The sequence below is a fragment of the Apaloderma vittatum genome, unplaced genomic scaffold, assembly GCF_000703405.1.
Source record: "Apaloderma vittatum isolate BGI_N311 unplaced genomic scaffold, ASM70340v1 scaffold9708, whole genome shotgun sequence".
NCBI classification, from domain to species: Eukaryota; Metazoa; Chordata; class Aves; order Trogoniformes; family Trogonidae; genus Apaloderma; species Apaloderma vittatum.
Window position 1 is genome coordinate 1 of NW_009730224.1, and position 12,163 is coordinate 12,163.

Genomic DNA, 12,163 nt, shown 5'->3' on the forward strand with positions numbered 1-12,163 from the left:
GAATTATAATAAAATTATAATAAAATTATAATAAAATTCTGCTTTTAACCTTCGTTTGGGAGATTTCTTGTGATCATTTTTATTATAGATCATCACTTGCAGTATTTCTGACCATTAACGTGGTCAATAATGTCTCCCTAAATCTAAATAGTAAAGTGGATTCTGTCTCCCCTTTATCTTGGCTCTTCTGTTGTTATGGGTATTCTGTAAGAACCTAGGATGGTTATGGTTAGAGGGTTTTGGTTTTTTAGTATCATACAGAAAGCAAAACTGTAGTACTCTGTAACAGATATGAGTAAATCCTTTCTCCTTCCTGCTTTGTCAAATGAATTTAACAATTGATGTGCAAAGAATAAATATCGAATGCTGTAATGTTACTGAAAAACAAAGTGACAAGCCTGTTCCTAAGTGGCATATGATGGCCATATTTTTTTAAGCAGGAGCCCTAAAGAACAAAGATGTGCTTTTCTTTTTGAAGAGAATTGGGTAGAGTGGAAGAGTGCTGTCTCTGGAAACAAAATATCGCTCCTTTGCCCTGTGACTCATTTTTCCAATGTAAATCACTTTACTGTGAAGGTCTAGTTCTGAAGTGATGTGGTTTTTTTGTTACAGAGCAAGTCCTTCTAGACCAAAATGTTCAGACTCCTCCCCCAAGTCCTTTTTCAATACAAGCCTTCAGTAAGGGAACAAGCTGTAGTAATGGACAAGGGTTTGATTATGGCCTTGGAAATAACAAAGGTATGTGTTTACACTCACATTTTAAAAAGTTATGTTTTTCTTAACTATGCTTATATTAATCGTTTTCTGCTCTTTTAGGTGCCATCTACACATAACAATAGCATGATGAGTTGCAGGGTTTTTACAAAACATGTAGCCAATGCTATAACTGCATTTTTCTCTGCTTTAATTTCACTCAAAGTATTCAGTATAAAAAGAATCATCAAAAATTTCTAAGTTGCAGTTGAGGGTTTTTGTAGTGGTAGACACAAAACTATGATGCAGAAATGAAAAATACATACTTGTAAAACAAGATGTGAGAACTACTGGATTTAGAAAGCAAAGCATGTGTTTTAAGATGATCAGAAACACTTTTAAACACTTTTTATCTGTTGACATTTTTAAAGTGCTTTTTAAGGGGATTACAAGACAAAAGTTATGAAATGAGATTTAAGTTGTAAAACTGAACTTGCCTTTCAGTCACATAGATATCAGTTACAAATGCTCAAAATAAATAAAACTGTCTTAATTTTACTGATATAAAGTAATTGTTTCTTTCAGCTATGATTTATTCCATTGGCAAGATGTAAATATATGTTAGACATCGCAGTAAACTCAAACTGCATGCCTTCATTCATGGATTAGATCTAAAAGATTTAATAATACAAAAGGACTTCTGCTGAAGCAGATATCCTTGAGAAATATTACTGAAACACAGAGCTTTGTCATTTTACTCTTACATCTCTGTGCTCTGTTCATGCCACTACAAACAGGGGCCTAAAGTGTGCTATGGGCTTTTAACAGCAGCATATATTCTTAGTGGTCTTCTAAATAAAATCATTTAAGACTTGCTTTAAGGAGATATGAAGGAAAAAAATGCTCCTAAATGATCTGTTATTTTCATAACATGACATAGATTTATATTGTTTTGCAGTGGTTTACTACATAAAGAAGCAGTTCAGACTTGTCCGTTCAGTGCTATAGGAAACCCTGGTTTTGGACAAAGGCTGGAAAAGTTGAGGTGTTTTCCTTTTATAGGGCATTTTATACAGAACTACTTTTCTCAGTTCAACCACACTAATTTCAAAGTTATAGTTGAGTCACAAAAGTGGAAGTGTTTAAGATGTTTATCCTGGGAGGCAGTACTACGGCTTGTCTCTCAAAGTCAGTTGTATGATAGTGCAAAAGTATTATCTATTCTTTTTCTGCAGAAAATAATTTTTTGTCCAAAGATATAGAATCTTGGAGATCAATATGCTATATTAATGGGCATCCTTAGTTTCTGAAGATGTTGGGATTCCTTTTACTATATCCTCTCTTAATAAGATTCTAAGGTGTTTCTTTGAGCTATTACAATTACAGAAAGTCTGGGAGATACTCCTGGCGTTGAATTCCGTATCGTTTTATATGCTTTATTCTCTCAAGCTGTGATGTTGAGCGTGAGTCAGCAACTCATGTGGCTTTATTCATTGCATGTACTGTAATTCTTTCTGAATAGCTCAAGAGTGGACAGTTGATGGCCACTGTATTGAAAGAATAATGATATTTCCTAATATCATTACTTTATATAGTCTTTCTCCATTCTCAGGTCGAAGAAGCTATGAGTTCTGTGGGAAGTGAAAAACTGAAGGCACAATCATGATCTTTTAGGGGAATTTCTGAATGAAGAAGTTCTTTTGGTGGTGCTTGCATGTTTAAAGAACTTCTGTAGGGGTGCACTAGTATCAGTGACCATTCAGCCACCATCTATGAACATTTCAAACTGCTAGTTCCCTGTATAATCAGTCTGTGTTTACAGTATTACCTGTGAGGCAGAAGACATAACTCCCACAATAATTTAGTTTGATTTAGCTATGTCTTCTCTGTTCCAGCCTTCTACATTGCAGGCAAATCTTTAATATTCCTCATGAATGGCCCTACTCACTTCCATATTTAATTATTGTGGGCAGATGACTTTCAACCTCTTCTCAGATGGTCTTCCCTTTAAAATTAATTGCTCATTTTAGGAAAAAGGCATGTCATATTTAAGAATAATAGTGATTTGTCAAGCATGTTAATCACTTCTGAGTTACTAAGTAGGAATGATTGCTGCCCTAATAATGATTCCAATATTTTTTAGATGTGGTATTTCCGAAACAGTAGAATGAAATTGATTTATTGATACCTGTAGATGATTATTTAGAAAGGTGTTCCATCTGGTTTTTGGTGTTTTAATTCTCTCAATTTTGAAACCAAAATATCAGAAAATAAGTGCACAATTTAATTTTTTGAGTTCTTGGGTGATACAGGGTTCCATGTGTGGAATCTCTAATTCCATGAAAAGATAACTAATAATCAGCCAAAAAATGTAAATTCAGTGAGTTGTAAATTCATTAACTGCTAGGTTTTTTACTAGAATTCTGTCAAAACTACAGGAATTTTCAGGGCATAGTGACACTGTTAGGATTATGTTGGTGATGGTTCACATCCAAGATGCTCTCAAACTTTTAGTGTCTTCTAGCTCACAATTTCTAAGTATAGTTTAAGTTATAACGCTGTGTGATAAACTCTGCCTTCTTACTGTAGGCTTCATGTATTTCTAATGCTCACATAGAGTCTGAGAATTGGCATTCAGAAGTTAAAACTATTTTTAGCATGCTGGTTGCTTGAAGGCCTTCGTTTGCCTTAAAACAAATGTATGTAGTTCTTCAGAAAAAGTGATTCCAGTTCCTAAGTGGTACTTACTTTTTAAAATTATCTTCAATCTGATCTTGAAAAACAGCATGTCACAATACTGTCGAAGATATTTGCAAAACCAAGCAAATATTTACCAAAGCCTTGGCACAGAAATACACTTGCCAAAGCCTAATTACATGTTATCTTTCCCTTCTCATCAGTTTTTCCTAATCTTTTTCTGCATGTACTGTTGCATGTATGTATTGTAAATGCTAGGGATTTCTGTTTTTTCTTTGGCTGCTCTTCATGATTTAGCAAAGCGGATAGAAATCTCTTATTTTTGAAATGTTCTCAATAATTGCAGTGCAATATCCATGATCTTTTAAAACCCTATTTGTACTTTCCAGTAGTTTTATTGCCATGCATGGGATGAGATTTTTATATTTAGCCACAACCGGAGTTGTATGCGGCTAAATAAGATTTATGAGCTTTCTCTAGTATCATCATTTAAACTTTATTTGAGCACTGTTTTACTGTGCCTTTCTGGAGAATAACAGGTTGTAGTTTTGACTGTTTTGCCCACTACAGGTGACCAACTGAGTGCCATACTGAATTCCATTCAGTCACGGCCAAATCTCCCAGCTCCTTCCATCTTTGATCAAGCTGCAAAACCTCCCTCTTCCCTAGTCCACAGTCCATTTGTGTTCGGACAACCCCTTTCCTTCCAGCAGCCTCAGCCACAGCTTCAGAGTAAGTTTGTCAGCCTTACCTGCCTCATCAGTCCATTTCTGCAGCTTTGACATTGCTCTTCTCAGTTGCTTGCCAGCTACTGCTAATCATCCCTCAGTGCACCTGTCTGGTTTTGTTCTTGTTAAGTTTTTCATGATTCAGAAGCATGTGAGGTACTGCTCCTAAAGAAATATACTCATTCAACTTGAATTTCTGTGTTGATAAGTCATGACAGTGCATTGCCACTATCGTACGCAACTCTGGGTTTATAATCAAGGTAAATATTTCATATGGTACAAAGTGTTGATAATTCTTTTAAGATCAAAAATGGACTGCCGGAGGTTCCTAGGTATTCCTAGGATAGTGGTGGAGGAAAAATTCAACATCAGCCGTCAGTGTGCACTTGCAGCCCAGAAAGCCAGTCTTGTCCTGGGCTGCATCAAGAGGTCTGTGCCCAGAAGGTCGAGGGAGGTGAGTCTCCCCCTCTACTCCACTCTCGTGAGACCCCACCTGGAGTACTGCGTCCAGTTCTGGAGCCCACAGCACAAGAAAGATCTGGACGTGCTGGAGCGTGTCCAGAGAAGGGCCACGAGGATGATCAGAGGGCTGGAGCACCTCTCCTGTGAAGACAGACTGAGAGAGTTGGGGCTGTTCAGTCTGCAGAAAAGAAGGCTCTGCGGAGACCTTATTGTGGCCGTCCAGTATCTCAAGGGGCTACAAGAAAGCTGGTGAGGGGCTTTTTAGGATGCTGGGTAGTGTTAGGACTAGAGGGAATGGATCAAAGCTAGAGATGGATCGGTTCAGATTGGACATTAGGAAGTTCTTCCCCATGAGGGTGGTGAGACACTGGCACAGGTTGCCCAGAGAGGTGGTGGAAGCCCCATCCCTAAAATTTTTAAAGGCCAGACTGGATGGGGCTCTGAGCAGCCTGATCTAGTGGGGGATGTCCCTGCCCATGGCAAGGGGATTGGAAGTAGATGATCTTTAAGGTCCCTTCTAACTCTGACAATTCTATGATTCTATGATTAAATTCTCCTCAATTTCTACTTTTGTCATCACTCCTAACTTGAGGGCTGTAGCTGAACAGTGGGAACAACTTGACCGAACTCGTGAGAAGGGCTTTATTAATGTTTTATTGGGTGCTCATAAGGTTGACGTGGATGTAAAAGTTTGTACGTAGAGTTGAATAGCAGTTAACTGAGTTGCTGATGAGAGGATGGGAAACTTTTCAGGTTTTTATTAGTGAAAAATAAAAGATAAGCATTCATGATGTATAGCAGATATATACGAAACAGGTATAACATGAGTCACAGGAGTAGTAGTCTTCTCCTGTCTCCCATAAACTGTCCTCAGAGGCACCTCATTCTTTCTTGTGGGATCCTGTCGGTCAGTTCAGTCTCTCTCCATCCAACTCAGCTTATTGAAGTGACAGCGAAGTTCTTCATGTGAGAACTAGATTCAAATCTCTAATTCACTTCTATAAAGACTATCAGAAATATTCTGACAGCAATCTTCTGTACTTACAGTGGACTTAAACCAACGTTCTGAAGGCAGAGTATTCCAAAACCTACTCAGATAAAACAGCTGATTGCCAGTGGCATCAGTGTACCATCATTGAGAATTTGTCAATTGTGTAGTCTTTCCCATTACTTACAATTTTCTTCTCTTCTTCAGAGTGGTAAAGTCAATTTCTTATTCAATTTTGCATCAAAAATAACCATGATTGCCTTATTTGAAGTTTCAGATCGTTTGTCCTTAAGTGTTTAGACCTGTATTGTATGAAAAGAAAAGCTGTCAATATTTATTGGCTGCAATAAAATCTTGCTCAGTGGATTTATCTGTTCAGCAGATGTAGGTAAACTGTATTCAGTAAGCTACATCCATGGTTTGTGGTTTTTTTGTCAGAGGCGTGTGGGTAGTCTACCAAATAAAATAATAATGAAGCAATTTTTATTCTTCAAGTTCATGTCTGATTTGGGATCTTAGCCTAATATAAGATCTTAACCGATATGGTTATGTAACCTTCCAGCAGAGCAAAAATCAGCCAGAACTGGTAGACTGTTGCACTAACTATGAATTAATACAAGGATTTTCTTCCAAGCATTTTATTGTCTAATTTAAGATTTGATGCAGGTAATGTAAATTATGCATAAATGAGAGAAATATTAACTTTTTTTTTTCACTATCAAAATATAAGGTTTATGTACAAGGAGATTTCCTGTCTGAACTTGCATAGTCTTTTGTAAATTTGTTAATTCTCCATTTACAAGTCCATCCAAATCCAGACTGTTGGCAGGGAGGCCTGTAAGATTATATTCATATACTTGTTCATTGAATAGTCAAAGAAACTGAGGTATGTAGAACTCTCTAGATTAAACATTTTAGCAGTTATTCTGTTATTGCTATATATTTTGAAAGTTTGCATATTATAAAGTAATGAATTAATTTACAGCAAGGAATATATGCGATAAAAATATTGAGACAGAAGAGTTCTACTTGGGTCGAATTGCAGTGTGTGGTTTTTAATGTGTTCAACACTGTTGCAGCTATAATATAATAGAACAGTAGCAGCAACTCTTCAAGTGTGTAATTTTAATTCATTATTTCCAAAGCACTTCATAGCCTCCCGTTATCGAACATTATTAAAAGTTCAGTCTATTCCACAACATGTCCCAAGGCTCCATATCAAGTAACTTGGATTTTTGCTCAAGACATGCTTAGTTTTAGTTCCAAATGATGTGCTCTGTCAAGACCTTCCTAGAGTAGAGCTAGATCTAAAAATTAAAATGGATGTTTATAGTCAATAACTGCTACATTAAAGGGACTAATGGTAGTCTAGTAGTTGAAAGGCGTGCTAACCAAAGTTTCTGTGGCTACAGAGATTATATACCAAATACTGGTCTGGACTGAAAGGCTGCCTTAAATAATTAAGTCTACTACTTACATTTTCTGTTCTTCCTCAGATATCTGTTATCCTGGGGATAAATTTTATTTGGATATGTGATTCTGAGAAAAGCTTGGATGATGCCAAATGTTCTCTAGAATTATTTTTTTAATTTAGTTATTTTATTTTTTTGTAGGAGGAGGAATAATGTTGGTCTGATCATAAAACATACTCTGTGCCAGTGTCAGTAATTTTTCTTTAGAAATAGCTAGCTGTTCTTTCTGACGAATGGTCTCTTTGCTTGGGGCTTGGCTTGGTTTTCAGATTCATTTAAGGAAGAGGGAAAGGGCTTGTCACAACCTTCCATCTTCCAATACAGCGTCACTGTTACTTTTCTGCGGAAATACTGCAGTTTTGAATAGCAACTTGCTCAGATGTAGTGCTTGAAAAAATGAGAAAGGTCTCTGTTATTCTTTAAACATCACAAGAGTCACATGTGTTTTGTCAACAAATTTGTTACAGAAGGGATATTATAAAAATGAAGAGGGAACTGTGTAATTGAGTTTTGTGTTGTTTGCTAGAACTCTATGAAAGGCTCATTGTTCTGTCCCACTTAATTCTGTTGCTGATTTTCACACATGGTCACACAAGGGAAAAAAAAAGCTGAAGGATTGTTTTCTTTTTTACAGGAACAGACAAAATTAAGATGCTTTTGTGTTTTAAGTCATGGTCAGTCTTTTATGCAACTAAAAGTTGAAAAGAAAGCTAGAACCTGGAGTTCATGAACAGCTGTTTTGACTTGGAGTCTTAGCAAGGATTTTATTTTTTTTTCCCAGAAAGAGCACAAGGTTATGTGTGTTTCTTCTTTGATTATTTCAACAAAACAGTCTGTAATTACTCCTGTTTCCGAGAGGTTTGTAAGATCATCAGTAATGGATTTGCTCAGGGCTCCAGCCTCCCATAGCTGCAAGATTACTACTGGTTGCATGACTAATTTGTCTCCAAACTTTGTGAAGAGCACAGAAGACTCAAATTTCTGCTTGAATTCTGAGTGTAGGTGAAGCATGGAAAACAAAATGCAAGGAAGATCTTGTTTCTCAACCTTCAGCAGTGTGTGCCGAGTCATAAAACTCCTTAGACGTGACAAGTCATGGAAACCAAAATTTTACCAAGTTGTATCAGTTTTCAAAATTTCACAATTGGCTCTTGACACCATTTGTGTTAGGAGTTCCTCGACACAATCCCTTCAGTTCTGTGCTACCACTTTCCTTTTTGTGCCTTTCCCTTTCTGCCTGCCTTTCCCTTTCTGCCTGCCTTTCCCTTTCTGCCTTTCCTTAGGATAACAGAGCATTTAGAAACACTGGCTTTTGCCTGCACTGCTTCTGTCCATATTTCCTAGACTGCAGAGGGGACACAAAGACCAGCACACATATGGAGCACGTAAGCCAGTAGTGTCTCAGTAAAATGGAGAGAATATTCTCAGCCAAGCACATTGATTTCCTCCATATCATGGTGAAATAACTTAATTGTCACACAAAAGAGCAAGATATATGTATAGTATACATTTGTCTAGGCCACTCCAGATAATCCCTAGGGGACCAGTGTGGTAAAGTTTGGAAGAGCAGCACAAATTGTTTCAGGCTTTATTTTAGAAATAAATTTAGCTTATCACATCCTCAGAAATTGTAGTTACAAATTATAAAGTTAAAAAATCATTTTTATCTACCCTTCTAGTGCAGGAGTATTTCTCAAGTGGCTCAAGTATTGGTGCTCCAAACCATACCTTTGGATAAAGAACATTACTAATATTATTCTAATGCTACTGCTTTTCAGTTTGTGCTTTCAGCTACTCACTCATTCCCTTACTGTAACAGTATTTAATACTTTTCTCCCTTCTAATTATTTAATATTCAAGCATTTGTTGATTCAGTATATTCTTTTACTCTTTAAGAAAAAAAAAAAAAGAGTTCTTTTCCAACTGTCACTATGGCCTTTGGTGTTTTCAGGATGTGAAAAATGATACATTGATTGCAGCGCGTGAGGAAATGCAGCTAATAGCAGTAGTGCAGCTTCCATGCCAGTAACAGCAAGCGAAAGACAAATGCATTCTTTCTGAAGAAACACCCATTGCTTAGGCAAAAGGGGCAAAAGCAGATCAGTGCTTTCCATCATCTGGCACAGGTTGCCCAGAGAGGTGGTGGAGGCTCCATCCCTGGAGACATTCAAGGTCAGGCTTCATGGGCAGACTCCGAGCAACCTGATCTAGTTACTGATGTCCCTGCTCACTGCAGGGTGGTTGGACTCAATGGCATTTAAAGATCCCTTCTGTCCCAACACATTCTATGACTGTACAATCTTCATACAGAACAGCAATTGCTTTTCAGAAGAAACCTTAACTTACCTCCACTCTCTAGAGACAGTTTACCAGTTTGTTTTAGAGTTCATTCTGAAAAGACTAACATGGGCCACCTGGTGGTCTGTCATGCCTCCTGGATTGATTTAACAGCATTTCCTCAGAAGAAGCAGGTCTGGCTGTTAGAAGACTGCATCCTGGTGTAGGAATTCAACTGCCCCTTCTGTCTCTGTGGTGTAGCTTTTCAAGCTGGAACTATTTCCATCTCGAAGGAGAGAGTGTGGCTAAAGGTGTGCTGTCCTTTTCGAACGCGATATGAGACAGACCTTGCCTGCCTTGTATTTCAAGTCTTTGTAGTCTGTGAGGGTGATTCAAAGAGAAAGAATCTGGTCCCTGTGGCTGACCTGTTATCCTCAATAGACGTTCGTTGTTTGCCAAGGCAGCATGGAGGTTACCTGAGAAACTCATTCTCTTTGATGCAGAGTCCCCTGGAAATGATTGAGTAGCAGTAGATTGTGCAGCATAAACTACAATACGACGTTTTAGAATGTGAGTATTCTCAGACATAGAACAAAAGAATGAAGTACAAATATATGTTCAAGAAATTTGATTTAGTAAAGATTTTCATTTAATTATTCATAGAGTGGAGTGCTAGTGTATCAAATTGACATTTTTAGGATTGCTTCTACTGCTCCTTTGTGCTCCTGATGTGTTTTTCTCCATTTTACTTTTAAAAACTGCTGTAGTAACATCTTCTTACTCAGAAGCTACGTAATTAGTATTGAATCTCTCCAAATCGTCTGTAGGCATCAATGTTCCCAAACCTATGCTAATACTGTATTGAGAGAATAAAGATTATTTTCTTGTTTTAAAGAATTATGTTCTTAGTTCAAATGTGTGAACTCCAAATCATCTGTAGGCATCAATGTAGGTAATACTGTTCCCAAACCTATGCTAATACTGTATTGAGAGAATAAAGATTATTTTCTTGTTTTAAAGAATTATGTTCTTAGTTCAAATGTGTGAACACCTTCTCACTGTAGAGCCTCTGGAGCTATAGCTCAGTGCATAAGCAAGAGATTTTAGCTTATTTATGTGTTCAAGTAGTAAACGTAGTACCAGACAAGTTGTCTTAAGCAGTGCAGGCATTTAAGTAACTCATTTTTAATACACTCACCTTATTCCAATTGTACAAGAGGGTCTATATAAAACATACACATTTTCTTTTAAATTATTCATGCAATAAGAATTTGACTTTTTTTTTTCCCCTATATGAATAGGAATTGAAGTTAGAATTAAAAACATTATAGGGAAGTAAAATGATAGACTTGAAACTGAAAGTGCCTGCTGTTATCTCACTCCAGGTTTCATGTGGAGTAACAGATTTGGTGTCAGCAGTCTCTCTACTGAAATTATCATGGATTCACACAAGAATTTAACTTTGTTCTTTTCTTAAGACAAAATTTAAGAGTTCACATTTCAAAGCACGGTTCCAGTTCAAAACCTAGATACGACATAAATGTCATTGGCTAGTCTACACATACCACGTTTTCTGATCCAAGAAACTAACACTGGAATCACAGAAGACCTTTTACTCTTCTAAAATTTAGATCAGCGTAAACATTTTGAAGTAACTGTTGCTCGTTTAAAACTAATGCAGGAGTCTAAACGGTGAGTTTGGAATACTTAACGAAGGAGACGCGTATAGTTTTGAAATGCTTGTTGTTCTATCTTCACTGCTTTTGCCATTGAATCTGTGCTGCTTCTGTGCAACTGTTTTCCACTGTAGAAACTCCATCCTGCTGCCTTGCTTCTCGTGAGCGTATTTACAAAACTAGTGATGTAGCTGGGCCTGCCTCTGCTCTTTCATCTCTCGCTCACAAACTGAAGGGTGGGTACGCATGCCAACATAGCAAGGTTATTCAGATTTTTAATTCAAAATGTCTTTTTTTTCTTTTTTCCCTTCCATTCATTTTCATTTCATCCGCTTGGTACTGTTTTGACAAGTAAACATCCAAGTTTGGTGTTTGTTGGGAGCTGGTTTGATAGAATTGTTCAGCGTTGCCTTCCTGAGTTGCAGTAACTTCATGACATGTGATGTAGCTATCCCTGACTGCTTTGTAGGCAGCTGGCAATCTAATAACACCTGTTTTCAAGCAATAGACAAATGAAATACAAGAAAGGGGAAAAATATGGAGAGGTATTTACAGATAGAGCAGTTTGCTACATGATTATACAGTTTTACATTTTGGAGATTTTTTTTTTTGGTGCTGATAATCTTTATTAGCATTCTGAACCATTTACCTGTATATGTGCAAATCCATACTTTTCTTTTAAAAATCGTAAAGTTTTTTTTGTTGTTGTTGAAAGCTACTGTTAAGCTATGCCTTTGACAAGCAGTTTTGTTCTAGAAAGTTTCTTGCTTGATATTCACTAGTCATGCACGTACTTTGAATTTGATACATTGCTGAACAGTTTACAGTGCTTTATGTCCTCTAAGGTGATTTTTGTCTTTTCACTATGTTTTCCTTTATGAAGAATTCCGTAAAGGGTTTTATCTAGAGTGTTTTCTCATCTGGCAAACCTTAAATTCGTCTTTTTATTTCCTTGTTTCTGGGAAAAGTGTGTATAAAATAGTTATAATTTACATTTCTGAACTCATATATCACAAAGTAGACAACTTAAAATAGCTGATCAGTGGAACTGGTGAATAACTAAGCTGGCATGAAGAAAATGCTTGGACTGATATTAAAGAAACCTTTGATTTTTTTCTTTTTGCAAGAAAAATCATTTTATAAACCATGATATACCACACTACTTCTTCC

The 12,163-nt window shown here is 36.9% G+C and overlaps 1 protein-coding gene across 1 annotated transcript in view; it reads left to right on the forward strand.

Annotated features, from left to right (window-relative positions):
* Positions 1 to 612: 612 nt before the first annotated feature.
* Positions 613 to 12,163, forward strand: part of LOC104277915 (E3 ubiquitin-protein ligase MYCBP2) — a gene marked incomplete at its 5' end in the record, with an annotated part of 53,330 nt that continues 41,779 nt past the window's right edge. Inside the window, 2 exons of the mRNA XM_009874718.1 lie at positions 613 to 738; positions 3,961 to 4,122. Coding sequence (XP_009873020.1) covers positions 613 to 738; positions 3,961 to 4,122 — 288 coding nt within the window. The remainder of the gene's footprint in view (positions 739 to 3,960; positions 4,123 to 12,163) is intronic.